At 41.8% G+C, this 20,750-nt stretch overlaps 1 protein-coding gene across 2 annotated transcripts in view; it reads right to left on the bottom strand.

Moving 5' to 3' along the window:
• Nucleotides 1–15,864, bottom strand: part of phlpp2 (PH domain and leucine rich repeat protein phosphatase 2) — a 39,779-nt gene extending 23,915 nt beyond the window's left edge. The window contains exons 1-4 of one of the 2 annotated variants that reach the window (XM_085269604.1): nt 15,528–15,864; nt 13,527–13,810; nt 9,730–9,863; nt 964–1,154 (exon numbers count right to left, since the gene is read on the bottom strand). In XM_085269604.1, coding sequence (XP_085125730.1) covers nt 964–1,154; nt 9,730–9,863; nt 13,527–13,810; nt 15,528–15,740 — 822 coding nt within the window. In that variant the 5' untranslated portion in view covers nt 15,741–15,864. The remainder of the gene's footprint in view (nt 1–963; nt 1,155–9,729; nt 9,864–13,526; nt 13,811–15,527) is intronic. The other variant, XM_085269612.1, reaches the window with a different exon arrangement.
• Between the last annotated feature and the right edge of the window lie 4,886 nt (nt 15,865–20,750).

Genomic DNA, 20,750 nt, shown 5'->3' with positions numbered 1-20,750 from the left:
TTTTGTCTGCTACATTCAGTGATTCTGATTTTGACATTTCCAAAAAAAACCTTAGATAACATGTTTAAATCTGGTCAACTTGGATAAAACATTAGCTGGAGGCCACAAAGACTGCAGCGATAGCGCAAAAGCATTTAACTCTGTATTTCTGTGACACTAGTGGACTCATTCAGCACAACTGGAAAAAGAAAATAAAAAGAAAACCTGGGATACACATTAGCCACAATGCAACTCCAAGAGCAACACTGATTCTGCTATGCTAGTAGAGAATTCATTCAAGATCTAAAACTTGCCAATGTGGAAGTCCTTTAAATCCTGCATTCCTTCTAATGGCCAACAGGGGGAGATACTAAGATTTCCAAATTATGCCTGGTTGTGTAGAGGCTTATAGGAAAATGACCCTTTTTTGCTCACTTGATGCCAACCTCAGGAAAAACTTTTTTTTTCTGGTGAGTTTAGGGTCTTAGCGTCCGTAACAAAGACATTATTAAAAGTTCAGAAGGAATACACAGTAGCAGGTGTGTGACTGAAAAGTGTGCAGTGCCCTTCGGTTTTTCGAGCCGAGCCACCACTCGCTCTACATTTGCAGTTTCAAACCACCAAGCTGCCAACCGATGATTTCCATCTTTTATATACAGTCTATGGTTTCACGTGGAGATACAGAGTGTGCCACTGAAGTTTTATCAGCTCAAACACAAACACACCGATTTTTTATGTATTTTGCGCTTTAGTGTGCAGCTTTGCTAATCTTTGAGTAAGAGGATCTTGCATTCTCTGTTGGCTGAGAACTTTTCATGACACGGTTCTGCAGGCATGTCATCTTTTTAACTTTATCCAGACGACCAACCCAGCTGTGTTGTTGAAGAGTGTTATGGCACAGCTTGGAGCATGTCCTCCGCCCTGGAGAAAGTGAAAGCTTACCACCCTTTCAGGCTGTCAAAGCTCTAAACCCTGAACTCTCACCTTTCCCCCCACCAGGGGCAGGATGTGCATCTTCCCGGTGAGGCTGTCTTTCACAGAGGCCACGATCAAACAGGTGCCACAGAGAATGACCTGCCGCTCGGCCCACTTGTGCAGCTGAGTCTTGCCCTTCCTGACGCTGAACACGCCTTTCAGCAAGGTCCGCTCCTGCTGGTCCGCATTCACTGGACGCTCTGGGAGAGAAAGCCCACGCACAGATGTTAGTGCAAATCTGCAGCAATCGATCTAATGCAAATAAACCCAAAGCCACTGCTGAGATAAGCAAATTGAGCTAATTAATTGCAAATGTTTTGCAGTTACGCATTAGACAAAGGTTCCAGAAAATGAAGTCACATAAGTACTCGAAGGTCATTATGATATCACCTGTCCGTTAGTCAGCTCCACAGTATAGCTATTCCAAGAAATGGTCTTACATCAGTGCTTAGGACACTGCCCTGTTATCTCATATGCTATTTGTACATCTGGGTAGCTCTTACTGAAAAATAATTCATTTGTTCTTCCACTAATCAGAAGAGAGTTTAAACTTTAAACTCCATTATTAAGCATCTATTAAATTAAAGCCATATTAGAGCTCTTCTGTTCAGCTCAGTTGGAAAGGTTTCTCTCTACTCCCTGCTGCCAACCCAACATATAAGAGGCATCAGTCATATTGATGAATGAGTCAGGGTTTTGTCACATTTAACTCCACTCTGCTCAGTTTAATTATGCCAAGTTGCACTACAGGTAGTCTTAGCTGGCCATTGCTGAAGGATACATCAGACAGCAGTGCTGCCGTCTCTGCCAAGTACACTCAGGTTAATAGCAGGTCAAACAAGCACAGAGGAGACACTGCCTCAGCCTCCTGTCCTCTGTTGTTAAATTTTCCTCGAACCAACTTATGCTGCCTCCCACTCGGAGGCTCTCGTTGGCAATCTGCTTTCGCTCTCTCTCGCTCTCGCTTCACGTCTAACTTGTTTTCATTCTCCACCTCCCCTTCCGCTTCACAAGGGCATCTAAACGAAATGAGAGCCCCCTCATGTTTTTCTTCGCCAAGGAAAACTGATAATGAACAAGCCAAGTGCTTCTGACAACAAATTGGCTCGCTGGCAGATCAATAGCAGCTCCTGATCCTTGGGTGTCCCTCACTCAGAGAGAAAATTAGAGACACAAAAACCTCACGGGGTCGATGACGGGTACAATGGAGGTATCTAAAAGGGGGAAAAACAGCTGGACTGTAGATAAGTGCTTTTTCTTGCCGCCTGTGGCAGGAAACTGTCGAGTCACGCTCTGCTTTAGTTACTCTGTGTTCCCAGAGCTTCAGATTAAAACTCGCAATTAAGAAAAACATCATCCCTCTGCAGTGCACAAATCAGCTCGATACAAACTGACACAGACCGACAGGATGCCCTCACAGCCTTCGCAGCACATCACCAGAAACAACCACGCTCTATATCCGGCTTTGTTAAGGCCCATTTGTGGTAATTTCATGGCAAACCTTTATAAGAGCACCGCATGCAGGATGGTAACACATACGCCCGTCTCTAGTAAAAGACAGAATTCCAAAACAGCCCTAAAACCAGGAAAATGTGGTTTCATCCCTGATAATATTGTCACCCCCTCACCATTTTCTTGTGTATCATCACATTTTTTTCCCAAATCAAATTTTTCTCAGTAACACTATTCATCTGAGAAAGAATTCTAATTATCTGTGGATCTGTGTGAGAATCATCGTGCTTGCTCGCTGCAAGAGCACATTGGGCTTACAAAGGAAAATCAAAGTGCCTTGATTAAATTAGTTAACTGTGGGAGTTATCAATGAGAAAAGCGCCCAAATTATGAATACAAATGTGTGCATTCATGGTGCGAACGTGCAGGTGTCCAGGCATACAAAGTCACGGCACTGTCCAAACGCAATATAAAACATCTCCTAGCCATAAAGAGCCAACTTCTAAAATAAAAGAAACACACATGCTATCCCCAAAGGTCTGCGGGGCGATCAGTTGCTAAGGAAACAGGTTGTTCAAAATCAAAGTGTGAGTATGTAAGCCCTTATGATGTCTCCCTCCAAATCAATCCCATCCCTCTCACGACAAAAATGCTGACCGTTTCCCCGTGGCTCCAGAGGGGGTGGATGACACGGTCGTAACATGTTGCGCAACACTGTTTTCTCAAGGAGCAGGGCTGCAGACAGCTGCCTTCAAACTAATCATCAACCGGTGTCAAACGTCCTCCGGGTGGGAGGCTGCCAAACCTCAGGGACAAGTGACAGACCAGAGAGTGGAATGTGTGATTTCTCAGAAGTGTGGCTGAGACCTTCGCACAGCAAATTTAGTGATATCTCACTTCAGATCCAATATAGAAAAGTTGCCAATACGCACAACATTAACACTAACTCTAAATTCTTTAAGGAATACGTTTATATCACAGTATGCCAAGCCCGATGAGTAAAGAGTCAAATTAATTTTCCACTGAAAAATAAAAATGGATAGATAAACAAAGGAATGAGGTGACAAACAGAAAGGAACAAAAGGGGAAGTGAGAGACACGAATGTATAATATAGAAGGTGATTTGATTATTAAAAGAATATATATGGAAACAAGGGAGGAAGTCTAGAAAGATCCAGAGAGCTATTTGGGGAAAACTGAAGCCAGTATGCACTTACAAGCCACTTAATTAGGTACACCTTTTCAACTGCTCATTAAAAATCTCTAAACAGCAATGCAGTGGATTTACACCTGCAGACATGATCAACACGACCTGTGAAGTCCAAACTTAGCATCAGAATGGGGAAGAAAGGTAATTTAAGTAACTTTGAACATGGCATGGTTGTTGGTGCCAGACGCGCTGCTCTGAGTATTTCAGAAACTGCTGATCTACTTGGATTTTCCCACACAACCATCTCTTTTACAGAGAATGGTCTGAACAACAGAAAATATCCAGGAAGCAGCAGTTCTCAGTTCACACAGGCTCAACAAAACTGGACAGCAGACGATTGGAAACACACAGAGTGCAGATCCTTAAAAGAGAATAAAACTGGAATATCTACATACTTATGAGCTGGTATTATTATTGGTTCTAGGAAACTGATGAACATTTATACTGTTCTCTAATGTTTTGTAGGCCTAATGATTAAAGAACAAAGTAGCCTGTAGATGATTCATCACTGAAGAAAGGACAAGGGTCCAAACCAGGCAAAAGTGTTCTTTCCAAGGAGAAAAACTCTACCAGGAGTTTTAGTGTGTAGGTTCCTCATCTTGGTTCTTTCTATTGTTTTAAAATCAGTTTTTGTCCACATGTTGGATCATTTCAAGGCAACCGCCGAATACAATACTCCCTGTATCCCAGAGCTTTTTTGTCTTGCTCAAGATCGCATAGATTGCATTAGCATGCAGTAGGGGGTCAGTGGAGGCGGAAACACGGTCTGATTTGACTCAGAACAGCAAGCTCTTTTTGGCAGAAAATTCTAATTCAGCCCACCACACAGATACCTCCTCTAGGTGGTCTGTGTTTATCTCAATTTAAAATAACTGTTCGTTAAACTTTGAGCAAGAGTTTAACTCCTGACATCAAATAGAGCAACTGTGCAGAAAACCAGTGGAAGACACGCAGCTGAATGCCGCCTTTGAATACAGATGACTTTAAAACAGAAGATTAAACTGGTGTTTCTCCCTCAGTAAGCCGTCTCTCTTAAAAACTCGCCATGAGTCTAGGATGACGGACGTCTGCAGGTTTAAAATGGGAAAGAGAAAATCTTGGGAGGACCAGAACTTAATCTCAGAAACAGCATGTTTATGAGGAGCTGGCAAGAGCTTTGTCGCTCGGGGCAAGTCTGTGCAAACTTGGATCTGAACAGAATTCAATTTTTTCTTAAGCCTCAGTCCGACTGTTTCTCTTATTTTTGTCAGGGCAAACAATTTATTCCCTTCTTTCACACCGCAAAATGTCTCAAACCTTCACACACCAGTTCAGGATGTCCACAAACTTAATTTGGGTTTAAATTCCATCAGAAAGTCAGCATTAGTCAAACCAACAACTTATAAGGTGAGCTGACTCTGATTAATTTCCCTGTGAAGCAGATTTATTTCCCTCAGGTCTGATCCTGACAGCGGGCCTTACGTGAACTGTGGACAGCAGCTACAAGCCGCCTTTCTCAAAGACGTAAAAGATCACGCAGACAGAGGTGGAACACAGCCCGGGGCATGAACGCCAGAGCTTACAGCCAGCTTCATCTGCGCTGCAGCTGCACAGGCTGACACAAAGATCCGCTGGCCCTCAGGTCTCTGCGGTTGTTTTCACTAGAAGTGTTTTTTATTAAGTCAGTATTTAGAAAAGTTTACTCCCCTGTCCATGTTTGTTTTAATTTCATCCATGCAACACAGCTGAAGGGTGTGCGTGTATGTGTGTGTGTGTGTGTGTGTACAGTGGGTGTGGAGAAAGAAGGTCCCAGATGAGTTTCCTGAACATATAAGAGGAGAGTAAAGTTTAATAAATTACCTGCTGCATTGCACTTTGAACCTCTTTGGTGGCTTGAGAAAAAAGAAAATCAGGCTGTAAAGCCCTGTGGTTAGAAATGAAACTCACGTGGCAGTGCGTAGGTAGAAACGCACATGTATTCGCACCACTGTCTTATTATAGAAAGTCGGCATTCTCGTAACCATGATCCACCGTTTGTATGCCTGTGAGACAGTCTGAGATGAATACTTCTCACACTGTCCCACAGATTCTTTTGAATGATCTGAACAAGCCTGAAGACATAACTAATATCAAAAAAAGAGCAAGCTCATAGAAACAATTTTACAAGGGCAGTTCAGCGAAACTTAACAGAGCATCTTTTCTTTTATCAGTTTTCAGGAATCATTAAGAAGGTCATATGTGGATTATTCGAGGCTTCTGTGGAAAGATGTGCTGCTGAGGTCTTTACTGTGCCATTTTAATACCGTGAACATTATAAACAAAAGCCCACCTCCCCTGGTTTGTGATGATGATCCTGGGCTCATAAAACCAAAGCGATCTGCATGGTGAGACAATTTTTAATAAACGTGGTTTTGGGGGAGTTTCCATTACAAACGCTCTCAGATTCAGAGCCAGTAAGGTCCAGTAATGCAGACTGTGCAGAGCGTACAGCTGGCACGCTCAGTGTACCACATTAGGTGGTCTTGTAGCAGCTGTAGTCTTTACTGATGGATCACAGTTTCACTCATCTGCTTAGTCAGATCGTTACCACAACAACGGTTGTTAGGCAAACAGACACCTGGAGGAAGACACACAAGGCCATCGACGCTGTAACTTTTTTTTTTGTTGTTGTTTGGTTTGTTTGAGGTTTTTTTTACTTTTTGTCTTAACTTGAGTTTTGTGCATACTGCCTTAAAAATGTGAGTAAGTTGCTCTCGGCTTGATTTGATAAGTTAAAGTCCTCATGAGTTGAGACATTGCAAAGCTAGTTACAGTAAGGATGCAAGGAGAAATGAGAAATATAAATGCGGTCAACCATTCAAAGCAACAGACAGTGCACGTTGGGGGAGTCATGGCAGGGTGGTGTGGGTGGAGATAAGCATCAGGGGTGATTTTTGACAGAAGGATAGCAGCAAGGTTGAAAGAGATGTTTTACAAGGCCGTAGTGTGTGTTAAGATTTTTAATTTGGAGTGAGCAAAATGGACAAGATTAGAAATGAGTAGGTCAGAGGAACAGATCAGGTCGAGCAGCTTGGAGACAAAATCAGAGAGGCAAAGTCTGAGATTGATTGGACATGTGCAAATAAGGGATAGTGGATATACTGGATGAAGGATGCTGAAAATGGAGCTGCCATGCAGAAGGAAAAAGAAGAAGAGCACATAGATTCATGGGTGTGGTTAGGAAGGACATGCAGACGGCTGGTGTCACAGAGGAGGATGCTTGGCATTGGGTGAGATGGAGGCAGGTGATCTGCTGTAGTGAGCCCTTAACGGAGCAGCCAAAAGAAGAAGAAAAAGAAAAAAAGAAGAAATTATTAAGTTAAGTTACATTAAGCCATTGAATTGAACCTGCACACTGTTCCAGACTTGATTTACTTTTCTCAGTTTAAACCTGCAGAGTCAGTACAGAGACGACCAGTGACGCTGCTCCCAGTGACAGTTACATAAACTGCTGTATAAGCCAAGTCTATGGGGATGGGGGCTGAATTCAATGCATTTCAATCCTAAACCCCGTAACAGACAGAACCGCTTTCACAATGGACAAAAATAATTTTTACTCTCGTCGCACTAGAGGATAAACAAGATAGCACCCTCTGTACAAGTAGCTAAAAATCATAGCTGCATTAATCTTTTAAGCATTTGCTGGATGACAAGTAGTTGCAAACACCAGGTATTCAAAAGGGGTTGCCCAATGCTTGAGGGCGTAGCACACTCAACCTTTGCACAACCCCTTTCGATTGCAAGACAGCTGAGAGAGGCAACCAATCTCCAGACAGACATGGTCTGACTCAGACTGACTGCCTTGACTGGCAAAGGCTGGCAAATAATTGCTGTGTACTTCATAAATGCAGACCTACTCGCAACACATTGCAACAGTCTGAGCCAATCAATGAGTACAACTCAGACACGTCATCATTCCTGTCTGATTGCCTTGTCGCTTGTCTTTATTGCCATCTTGACACAGCAAAGTCACAGCAACTGTGACTGGTCTCGCCTTCGAAGTAACCGTTTGCTCCAACCAATGTTTTCCCTAGTGTGACTGTAACATAATGTGAACATATTAAAAGGTATACGGCAACTTTCCATCATGTCTTTCTTACAAAAAAAGGCAGAATCCCTGAAGAGTTTGAACTTTCTAGCAATGCATCATGGGAAGTATGCAAGTTTTGCCTTTTAGAACAAAACTCTAATGAATTGAGTGAAATTTCATGTGTTCACTCACTTAACTGCAGTGGAGTTTCCTGAAGTTAAAAGAATTTAAAGTAAAAAAGAAAAACATTTTATTTACACTTTTCTAGATCACAAAGCGCTTCACAATAAAAATGCTACAGCACTAAAACAAAAAGTTACTTAAAAGTTTAACATTTTAAAAAGCTGACTTTTTAGCTAGTTGAAAAATTGGTGAAAAAAGTGGTTAATTTTAAATTACGTAAATTAGAAAAGATAAGTTGGTCTGATTAAATCTCTGCACCTGTGCTGTGAGTTAAAATAAAAAGACAGGGTTCTCTGTTACCAGCCAAAGAATTAAATGCAACGGTAAAGCTTGCTACTTAAGTTATTTTAATTCTTCATAAGAAACCTGTACGTGAACACAAGAGGTGACTTGCCCATTTTATAGATATCTGTCATTTGCTGACATCATTTGTGTCCCCACAACAAACTCAAAGCTTTATTACCAGCTGTCACTTTAGCAGTTTAGCAGGTATTTCACGGCCAAATCAAGTTGTCCTCTTGGCCTGTACTGGGCATTAAACAAGCCTGAAAACCAGTCATGTCTTGTCCCTGGTTCTCTTTTCCCATGAGTCGACAAAAGGAGGCAGGAAGTCTCCAAGGGGCCTGGCTAGACTCTACCCAGTGTGGCCTGATTGCTGATAGTAGCCAAGATCTGACCAGTTCTCATGTTGACAAGAAGAAAACAACAGTGGGCCTCTGGACACATGAGGACTACCAATAAGACTCAGGCCAGAGTGATCTTAAGATCCGTCAGCTAAAAAAAACCCCAACATCATTTAAAAAGAAGCTAGCAAAAGAAAAAAAATGTACAGCTTAAATATCCTGATCTGAGGGCTGATTATCAAACTGAAACTATATACAATAAAAGGTCTAGACTCAAAATATCGATTTTTTTCCACGGGGCATCGAAACCGTTAAAAGCATCACAATAATTATTAATGGTGTTCTAAACATTTTTAGGATAAAAGAAAACTGGGCGTCACCGTTCTGTTTCACATGCATCACAAACTAATTATATCTGTTGCTAAGACTTCATGGTGAGTTTGATTTGTTTAACTTTCCTCATCTGTCACTCATCAACCGCAGAACTTCCATACAGAGCAGATTACGTTTGTCTGTAGAGTGTATTTCAGTCACTACAGCAGTCCTGCACTTCACTCTGAGGAGAGCTATGTGCCTGATGTGGGAGGAAGTGCATGTGAACCCTTTAGACACTGTGGTTTACCCAGTCTTGCTCTTTCTCTGCGCAGTTCAAAGCCCAAGCTTAAGTTCCACTGACTCAGCGGGAACATCCGCTGGTTGAAACTCATTATAGCACACCAATCACCATTTATGCTAAAAGGAAAATCCCTAACTGCAACTACTGTATGAGTATTAATAGAGCAGCCTTCAAACGGGAAGACTGAGAGAGGTTTTAGGTGAGCAGCGCTTAGATGCGTTCACAAATTCGTCACTGGTTTCTCCAGAGTCGCATCCATTCTGGTGCCGCATTAATCACAAAGACACAGGGACACTTAGTCACTCCAGACCTCAGGTCAATGAAGCATACAACACCACAGGATGAATGATGGTCAGTAATCCATCATGAGGCCATGACTGACGTGTTTATCTTAGACTGTACTGAAGACTGGAGGCAGCTTCAGAAGCAACAAACTCAGAGAGCCCTAAAACAACCTCTCTCACTTAATCCAATCGTACACACTCGCCAGAGGATGTGGCGAAACCATTTTGGAGCGTTCTAAGAATGTTTCTGTGCCCTCAGGTCTGTGTGCAGAGGAAAACTCGAAGCACATGCCAGATTCCAGTCAGCAGCAGCAGAAAGTGAAACCAAGGGCTGATTGCCGCCGCTGATGAGTACTCACCACTGTAGAAACGGATCAAACAGCTGAGGTCTGAGTTGGCGGCTTCTTGCTGCACTCGTACAGGGTCTGCATAGCCCATTGACGCCAAGTAGTCATACACCATCTGGAGCGGACGCTCAGAGGGATCCAGCCTCCTGCGGGACCGAAGGCAAGAAGATGAAGAGGTGTGACAGCGACAGCAACAATTATAAAATACACCTCACAGAATCTCAGATGAAACAGATTATAAAAGTAAAAGCTTCCCGCCAACAAATGCCACGATCCGGGTTAAACGGGGCACCAGACCAAGCTAAAAAAGCACTCCTGCCAGAGTCAGCACCACAGTTAGGATTTTGTTTCTTGTTTTAACACAAACTAAAAAAGAAGATGCATTCTTGCAAAATCACGCAGTGTCATGGGTACACCATCTGCTGCAGCAATGCTTTAGGTCTGCACAAATATTTAAAAATGAATTTCCGAGAAGAGGCACCTTTAGTATCTTTTTTATCATTAAAACATAGCCATTAGGGGTTTTTATTTCGACATTACGGTAAGTTTGTTGAAATGAATGAAAATGATATTAGATATTTCACTCTTAAACCATGAGTTTGAATTCATCTGTAAATCTCTCAGCTCTCTGTTAGTCACTGAAGCCTAACAGGATGAATACTAATAGCAACCTTTCACATAAATGCCCACTGTCGAGCTGAGTGAAGGAAGCCCCGAAAGCACAATAGCAGCTGCAAATCCAGCTTTCACTTTCAATCTAAAACAAAAGCTTAGAGTTAATTTATGATCACTTAGTCTCTCACTTCTGAAAACTGTTTTATTTTTTTAAGACGGGTCAATCTGCCAGCTCATAAAGAGCTAAACACAGATCTTTTTCAGTATCTGTCAACAGGAAGACTTACAGGGGGGAAGAAATGTGATTAAATACTAACATTTAGAATAAACGAGACAGAAAAGTGCTTGAATTTCAAAAGATTCTTAACAACAGCTAGAGCACAGTACCCATGCCTGAGGACATGACTTTACCTCACTCCGCCTGGAAGATTTGCAGAATCATCTTGGTTGATTTTAGACAGCTGTGACATCTACATCTAAAAGCAGGATTTAGGCAGCTTCCAGCAGGCAGAGTGATGATGAGTGGCAGTCCCTATTGACCATTCACACTTCACACTGATATGCCTCATTTATTCACAAATCTTCCCACTTTGGCCAGTGCAGCAAGAAGCTGAATCTCTGTCAAATGGTGCCCAGCGGGTTCATCTGTCCTCGTGGAAAGTTATGCAGCCAACTATCATGGTGGGTTCTTGATTTAGTGCAGACATACCCAGTATTTCATAGATATATGAGAAGTTAACTGGGCCTCCTAAAAACACAATGGTACGGATACACGTGCGTTTTTAAAAACTAAAAAAAGCCTTGTATTGCTTCATCTTTCGATATTTTACATTATAAGTTGGTATCTTTTTTCATGTACGTTTATGTGGCTGCCTAAAAATAAAACTAAAATAACTGATCAAGCCTTCAGTTTTAACTATAAACACCAGCAACAAAAAATTAGTCGTTAGCACAAAAAGGAATAAACCGAAATGTGCAAACATATTAATTAGTTGCTATTCTTGAACTGTGTTTTGTTTGAAATGAAAATCAGTCAAATGTGTCAACTTGAATGTTAGATAGAAAGAACTTAGGTAGAAGAAAGTGCTTGTATGAATGGGTGAGACATATTGAGTGCTCGAGTAGAAGAGTGCAAGATAAGAACCAGTCCATTTACACAATAGACCGGTTGCAAGACCACCACAGACCTTACAGAGAGTGACAGAAAACCTTCTGGCTGTGTGGCAACAGTGCTAACCACTCCACCAAAGGGCTGTTTAGCTATTGCAGGGCAGTATTACCAAAAATTTCCTTCTGCCTTCTTCTGCTGCTAGATTAGGACAGTTTTTACCATTTCCCTTGATCAGGAAGCCTTTCGATTAATCAAGATTTTAACTTCAAGATAATGGCCCTGTATCACTTATCCTCAGGACTGAGTTGAGCTACTAGATCCAGCTTATTTTACATTTCTGAGTGAGCTCACTGATAAAGGAGGTCTTTGGTATGCAGCTACTAACTTACTGGAAATAAGCCAGTTAAGATGTGTGGGATCATCTCTTTGGAAATGTTCTGGAAACTCCGGTTATACCCAGAACATGTTGAAGGGATTGCATATCCCATCTGTCCTGGAAACTCTCATGGATGGAAAAGCCTCTTGCTGGGAAAAAGAACACTAGACTGCTTCGCTCACCCTGTTTGCACTGTGACACTGACAGACATAAGTGGTCCAAAAGGGGATGAACAACAGGATGAAAGTCCTCCATCAACTCTACTGCCTCAGTAAATTTATCTGTAAAGGGAGTTTGTTGAACTGAAAATGCAAGCAGGAAAGAGCCCCGAACGTGCCTTCCTGTAAGCAGCACGTAACTACATGCTCTAAAAAGAAAATCAACAGGAAAAGCCGCATAGCTCACAGCTGCGTCGTATGCTTCACATAACCATTTATAGAACGAATGCATCTATTATCAAAGTAATGAAGCCTTTTTATGCACAGAAGGTTCATCCAAAAGGTCATAAAATAGGGATGAGAAAATATATTACTAAAGGACCGTTTGAGGACAAACATTACTGGAGTTCATATGCACATAATACATTTAACTTGTCTTTACCGTATGTGCTGCCAGTTTGTACAATTTATGTTTTTTTTAAATTATTTATGCAGTTCTCCTAACTCGCCATTATCCTGTTTTTCTTTTCTTTTCTTTTTGGAAGTTGAAGACTTTAATATTACATTTAAATCCACTCAGTCATACTCACTGGCAGACCAGACTGCTTTACTGCTGGAGTATAAACTGAACCAACAGGGCCCATCCACAGGCTTACCAAAAGCCTTTCATTTATTACCACTCTGCATCCGTCTCCAGTGCCTGCAGCTCTCAGTCACCAAAGATATAAAGACATTGTTTCATATGCTACTATTGGCTAACAGCATGTGAGGTGATTTCCGACCTCCAGTCATGTTTCCAGCATAATCTCTGCAGCACATCTGTGGCACCATCTCCCACCAGTTATTGCTTACTAACACAATCATTCACAACTCTTTGCTCTAAATGCATCTGTTGGCACTTTGCTGGTTCCCCACATTTTTTATAAGATTTTGCTCTTTCTTATTCATTTAAAAAAAATTGAACAGACAGAAGCGCTCAGACAGAATGAGCCATAACTCATTCAGGCTTAAGCTGTACAGCTGAGCTCTCGTTTTAGGCTCCTTTATGTCTTCACGTAGGTTTTCCAAGGGAAGCAAACAAGGAACTGAATTCTTCCTGGTCACGGACTAGTGAACCAGCTTTTCATCCTTTCACAGATCATCAATTACTATTTCGGTCTACGCATGTCTTGTACAGTGGTGAGAGGCGTAGAGACATGTTCCCTGAGCGTATCCTTGGTGGGGAGCTGTGGGAGTGCGGGATGATAGGGCAACTGCAGCAAGTGCGCAGTGGTGTGTTTACCTTCTTTGCATTAACTGAGGATGAGATTGTATTATACATTTTTAGCAAGCTCCCATTTCACGTGCTTATATTTGCATAATTCTTCTTGTGCTTTGATTTGTCTCTTATTTTCTTAACATGATTAATTGGTATTTATTTAATGAAGCTGTTGGATGCCTGATGCATGTGTTGGCCCCATCTTGAGTAGCTGATGTGGACTGAACTCTCTTTACTCTGCAGTTGCTGAATGCAACTTTGTCACCATGATTCGACATGATGTAAATTTACCTCACTAGGTCTCCGTGCAGTTGAACGTAAAGTGCGTGTCCTTTCTTCTGAGCACACAGCTCCTCCACTGTGGTACTGGTGGAGCAGAGCACCAACTGCAGGTCTGTCTGAGGGGTGGAGGAGGCCTGTGTGCCAGAGGCAGGTGGCTGAGGGTCTACTGTTCCCCCATACAGACACACACAGCCCCGCTGGGTGTCCCCTTTCAGCCAGTCCCGCTCTCGTGATCCAAACCTGGTTTTTCTCGTCATGCAGCTTCGACTCCCGTTCCGCTTCATGTTGCGCTGCTAACACAGAAAAACACAGAATATTAGTCTTTCTCACACACAGATTGTAATCAAAAACATAGCATGAAAGCCAAAGGGCATCTGAGGAAACAGAGAGTGGTTCAAGATGAACTACACACTCTCCCAGACGTGCTGGGGGTTTAATCCAGCCACAAATCAATTTGCACTGGTAGTTACCAATTGGATAATCTTCATAGAAATGTTCGCTCTTCCCTAAACTAAAGTCAACCATTAAAGTTTATTCGTTCGCATTGAGGGTGGACGGTGTGACTGCTGAAGAGAAACCACAGCACCATTATTTTCACTAATCGCCCGTGATGACATTAGCCGGATGTGGAGTAGCCTAATGTTACTCTTAAACAGACATCAATGAAGAATAATCCTCTCCTGAACGATAAAATATCAGTAACAGCAGTTCTTGGTGAGGCTGGAGTTTATCACGTGGGATGCATTTAGATCTAATCAGTACAAAGAAACATATCAAAGGTCTGGAGAGCATCCGTTCTGGTGACAAACAGGTATCATTGCTGTTGTTTTTAAATGATGTCATCTTCAGCCTGCACTGGCTTCCATGTTCGATAAGCCTGAGAGTAAAAAGTGTGATAACTGATCGTTTTTGGTTGGGTTTTTGAACAGCATTGGCCACAGTTTCTCAGTATTTGGTACTGTTACTCAATAACTGATTTAATGACTGATTTCCTGTTAAAATAACGGTAATTTTATCTTGATTAATCTGATGAATTACTTGGCAAATCCTCTCATTTAATGCCCAACAGACGGCTTAATTTGTTTCTTTTCTTAGACTCTTTCTTTACGGTAACAAAGTCGCATCCTATATAAGCCTCTATTCTCAAGGTCAAGAATAAACATCCACACAATGGATCATACCTGGAGCAGCATTGCTCCAGAGGTTAGAGAGCTAAGGCTGTGATCAGGCGAACGGTTGATTTAAACGAAGAGGTCACAGAGAAAGTAAAGTGCAGATGTCTTCTTTGTCCGCAGCTGTGAAGGTGTGTCTGATGAAGCTGTGGAATCACCCCACTGGACTACAGATGTCCTGGGCACCTCCCCAGTATGGATGTGTGTCACTGTGGGAATGTGACTGAACAAGCTGTCCGGACTCAGAAGGAAGTACCTCTACTTTAATCTATATCTGAGACCTATAACTGTGAAAAGAATTCACTTACTCACCTTTCTGTATTGATGCTGACAGGCAGGTAGAAACTAATGCTCTGGGTGCAAACATCAAGGTGTTTAATACTTATTACCTATTTCATTGCAAATCCTCAAATACCTCTTTTAAATATAATAAACGTTTAATACTCACAGTCTAAATGAAATACCAGAGCTGAGGTTCTCTGTATGTACGCGCGTGTCTCTTGCTTTGGGGACTTGCGTGTCATTACTCATCATGTCTTCCCCTAAAAATTTCTAAGAAAACTGTTCAGCAGCGGGCCTGGGTATATGCGAGCTATGAGTGCCTGTAGTGTGTGGTCTGCCGCTGTTACCGGCTCCGGTGCATTCCTGACTGCCTCGGATCAATTATCAATTAGACGCGATATCACAGCATTTACATAACACTGCTGGGAAGGATGCGCGCGTATCCGTGGATGCACTTTGCCCTGTTCCGAGCACCTACTGCGATGTAACCACCTTGACATGACAGTTGTCGATCACTTTAAATCCCCCCCGGCTGCTCCCTCTGGTTATGACCTGCCTTTAGCACTCGGATCCCCGTCGCAGCGTGAGCTCCGGGACCACTGCGGCTGCCGCGACCCGCAGTCTGGTTCAGCCCCGCCTGGTGGACCACCGTGTCCGGCTGCCTGTCTATGCAAGCCCCGTTATCTCCGACATCACCTCCTCTCTTGATGCCCGTTCGGACGTTGGTCGCAGCGACCTCCGCGTTATTGTCCTCGTCCTCCATCGCCATGTGTGATCCCTTTTAACGGCGACAAAAAGCAAGCGATGTCCCGGCGCGCGACTTGTAAATTCCCACGGAGAGGTGAAAATTCATCCTGTGTCGGTGCAGCGACGCCATATCCCGACTCATCTGACTGCTGTCAGATAGGCCCCGGAGAGCTGATCAATAAACATGAAATGGGCGGGCTCAGGGTATTTATTATTCAGCAGCCAATAGGCCTTTCTGAAGGGGATGCTTCATAATAATGATGAGGCAAGTTTTCCCACTTGATGCAGTCATAAAAACACGAGAGGTGTTTGCAGGGCGTGTCATTAAGCGTTAACCCTCTGCTGCACCTATTCAATGAGAGGGGAGAAAGAAAGGCTCTTATTAGTCTGTGGATAAAACTTTTTTTTTCATTATCGTTAAGTAAATAGGGAGAAAATGTTTAAAAATGCATTTATCTGTTGGGTGTGTCAGACATGGGTTCATGTTTTTGTAGTGTCTCGTGATGGGTTTACAGTCTGTGTTTAAAAGCAGTTGTTCTGAGCTGTGTCACAAACATTACGGTTTTTGCGCGTGACTTTGGGTGTGACCGGCCTGTCGCTCTGTGACTGCTGGGATATCCTGCATCTCCCCCGCGACCCTGAATTGGGTAAGTGGAAAAGGTTGATTTGATGGATGGGTGGGTTTAGATTGAACCTTATCACACATAGCTATTGAGGTTTCCTGAATATCCACAGCACATCGTTAACGTTTGCTGGCATTCATTTTTGCACAGCGTTAAGCTCCAGTCACAGCATTTTAATCTTATTGAGGTCTGAACTTTACTGGATCATTGCAACACCTTGATTCTTTTCTTTTTCAGCCCTTCTGCTGTACATTCACTGCTGTGCTGCCATGTTGCATGACCCAGTTTTAGCAAAGCTTTGGCCGCCAGACGGATAGCCTTGTAGTTGACTCTAGAATACTGTGGCATTGAGAGGAATTGACTAAATCTCTGTCAGCAGGTTACCCGGGTCCTGCAACTACAGAACATGCCCGGATCATCATCCCTCCACCGCCGTGCTTGATATTTGATGAGAGGTGTTTGTGCTGATATGTTGCATCTGTTTTTCACCAAACACTGCACTGTGCATTATAACCACACACTTTTGTTCAGATGCAACTTTGCAAATCTAAAGTGTGGCGTCATGCCCTCCTTAAAGAGAAGAGGCTTTCTCTTCTGTGATGAACTACTGTCCTGGACTTCATCATTTATCATGCTGACTGAGGCAGGTAGAGTCTGAGATGCTGGTCTTGGGTTTTTTTTGTTTGTTTTTGTTTTACAATTTCCCTGAGCATCACAGAGTCTGACTTTCGAGTGAATTTGAAGTGATACACATTCCTGGCAAGACTGTAGCATCGTCACACACCTGAATGTTCCAGATCACACTGATCAAATGCTAGCAGCACCTGCCTGCTACTTACACTCTTAATTCCTATGGAGGGAGTAACTGTGCATTTAGATTTTCATTAGGCAGCCTGGAGTCCTGTGAAAACCCTTTCACGTGACTAAATCGTGAGTGAAAAGTACCCAGTCAACAAGGAGAAAATTTCTGAAAACCGGAAACAAAACAAGGCTTCTCTTCAGACACATTTTTATTATTTTTTTTACAGTTAAAGTCATTTCTAAAGCAAATAACCTGATCTTCTTGTCTTACTATATGAACCTAAGAAATGATGATAGATAAATGACTCCCATACCTTTTTAGATTGCTCTTTGACACCTTTATGATCATTTCACTTGATTGCAATCATTTAGAAACTGTGCAGTAGACGCTTCATTTTGGCCAGAGGGTTTGAGTAAGCAATTTACTCAAGGGGCCACAAATCCAAGTGTTATATGCTGACTAATCTAGAACTTCAATTCTGAATGCCTTACAATTTACTTTTCATTTTGTAGAACTCCCTCACAATAAGGCACAAATGCCAGGATCCTGAAACATTAGAAACATACCTTTTGGCGCTTTCTTAAATCTCCCCTCTATATCATAAAGGTCAGTTTAATTTTATCCCAGGTCCAGTCATGGTTATTAAATGCCGATTAAAAACAGATACATAGCACTCACAGATCCACTCATACTTTGAGTCGATATTAACAGCACAAAACATTTTTAAAATCTAGGTGATTATAATAGCAATAAACTCATTTCTATTTATATCTCATTCTTATCCCAGATTTCAACATTTGATAAACAGGACATAAAACAATTAGAAATGATCCATCCTTGGTATAAATATTAAATGAATAATTTAAGCCCAGCATTTCTTTTCAGTAGACTCTTACACACAAGACCCCAAAGCACAAAAGAAAACTACCGTAGCTCGTGTAGATTTTTGACTTTTTATTCGCTTGATCATTTTCTCCAACCCAAAGACAATACACAGCATAAATTGAAAATATCCCATTTAATAGTTTACAACTCTTCATCTTTAGTCATCCTTTTATATTTTCAGTCTGACATTCACACTCACCTTGAAGCCACAGAACTGTGATAACAGTTCATACGAGTCAAAAGTGAACCTCATGCCTTCACCCTCCCCCAACTAATCAGATACAGTTTTGTTTTCAGTCAGGGCAGGTCAGGAGTTCGGGTGTGTGCGTGTACAGATTTGGTTTTCAAAATACAGCAGATGCATTTTTTTTTTTTTTTTTTTTTTTTTTTTAATTCAACAGGGGAAGTTCATGAACGTGGTGGCAATTCAGACGCTTTCCCAAGCCCTTTGCACACTGAATTCACCCCAACAACAACAACAAAAAAAAAAAAATCCAAAAAACAAAACGAACAAAAAAAGCAATAATCAATAAACCAAATGACAGATGCTTTAAAAACATCGAGAGCAATGTGAGCACTATTTCAACAACTCCTTATTGTACATGTTAGTACTGACCCATGAAGGTGGTGTGACAGATTTGTATAATTGGAACTTTTCTAGCACTTCAAAAAGAGTCTTAGATCGAGAGTAGAAATGGTGTTATTTACACTGGTTTTCACATGCAGCTCAGAAGCTGAAAGCAATTGCAGCCACAAATCATGTCCTATGTAGACAGAAGACATGTCGCACACCATCACATCCTCTCGGGCATGACTCTTTCTTTCTCTCTCTCTCACACACACACACACACACACACACACACACACACACACACACACACACACACACACACACACACACACACACACACACACACACACACACACACACACACACACCTCTGATGAGTACTTGATTCCATTTCTTCTCTTCCTTTTACAGTTACAGTGTCCAAAGCACTTATGTTGGGTTCATTTCCATTTGTAGGTTTTAAACAGCATGAATGACTGAATCATCAAAATAAACCATCTAATGTGACGGACAAGGGTACATACTGGTTGAGTAAGACAATACAAACAACACAAAAACATTCAGGAACAGTAGGAGTATCAAACTTCCTTTCCCATCCCTTCAGCCTTCCATTTTGCACAGCTCCCCCTTGTGGTTATTAGCCAGCTACACAGGCTTTTTCCCCTCTGCCCCAGTTTTGTTTTAGTTCTTCAACAGCAGAAATGGATTAAAAACAAAATTATAAAGACTCAGACAAAAAGAATCCACCCACTGCTGTTCATCATGTCCTGCCTTGATTTACAGCCACTTAAAGTCTGGTTTAGAATAGCAAGGACCCAGATCGTTTTCTCTTTAACTGGTATATTGGAGATCACAAAGCGTTTACTGAAAGTTGTGCCATGCTATAATGGACTAAAAAAAGGACCCAAAAGAAAGCACTGTGTTGTTCTGAATACAGCGAGCGCACAAAATATCCATCGTGGTGAGCTGAAAAACCCCTTTGTGTGGCACTGATAAGGGCCTTGACTGTTTGGGAAGATGCAAAAACAAAAAGACAACCAGGCAGCTAAGAGAGATCACACACCAGAATAATGAAGAAAGAGGGGGGGGCTTCATTTCACAAAACAATTTGCAGATTGAAAAGCGTTTAATAGAGGTGAATTGTCAAAGAGTGCACATAAGGCCAGAAGGAAGAGCAGCTTCTTGGTAAATAAGCCGCTGCTCTTCCACAGGAAGCCACGGGTACATGAGGTGTTTGAGGGGCAGAGAAGCAGATGGAGCAGGGTGCCATTTCTGCTGCTGCCTCTGTGCAGCACTGTGCTTAGGTTTCTCAGTAGTACATCACCCATACAACATCTGTTAGGACAGATTTAACCCTTTTTTCCCCCAACATCCAAAAAAAAAAAAAAAAAAAAAAAAAAAAAAAAAAGGAACCCCATCATGTGGCCCAATGACTCAAAGTATCATCGTAAAAGAAAAGACGACATCATGAATGAAGCATGACAAATAGTAAATCATCAGCATGTCAATTGCATCCTTCTTAAGATTCTTTTTGTACATATATGCATACAATTATACTTTCTAGCTAATCTTTTTAAGTCTTCATGTGGGTTTTATTTAATCTGATCAGCGTTCGTTTTACAACTATATACAATGTACAGGCAGCAGATCAAATACCTTTTACAATGAATGAGTGATGATACAGGGAAGTCTTAATAGACTAATGTTGACTAGATCTATTTAGACAATATACATTGTGAATAATTGGAATTTTCTTTTAGAAAATGGCATCTAAAAAAAAGGATGAAAGATAGTACAAGAGACAAAAATTGTAAAAGCCCTCAATATGTACAGAAAAAAAGCCAATATAGCATTTGTCAACAACAGAAAAGAAGAAAAAAAGTTAAACTGAAATTATTTTCTCCATATACACATATCATAGCTCAAAAATATTTCCAAAGCTAATAGTCTCTCTGATTTGGTCACAGAAGTTAGAAGACAGTGAAGCATAGTGAAAATAATTACACAGCCTGATGAAGATATCAGCACAGCATCGTCACAGGGCTGCTAAGGTTAAGTAATGAGATGCACAAACTACTGTTAGTTTCTCTCATGCAGATGCTCCCCCTGGATTCTAACTCGTGACTAAGCAAGATGTCAATCTACTGCCAC

The sequence above is a fragment of the Mchenga conophoros genome, linkage group LG1 (genome assembly GCF_057382185.1).
Source record: "Mchenga conophoros isolate Kocher_MC1m ecotype Shallow Benthic linkage group LG1, M_conophoros_male_GT1.1, whole genome shotgun sequence".
In the NCBI taxonomy this organism is placed as follows: domain Eukaryota; kingdom Metazoa; phylum Chordata; class Actinopteri; order Cichliformes; family Cichlidae; genus Mchenga; species Mchenga conophoros.
This window is presented reverse-complemented; position numbering and strand designations above follow the sequence as displayed.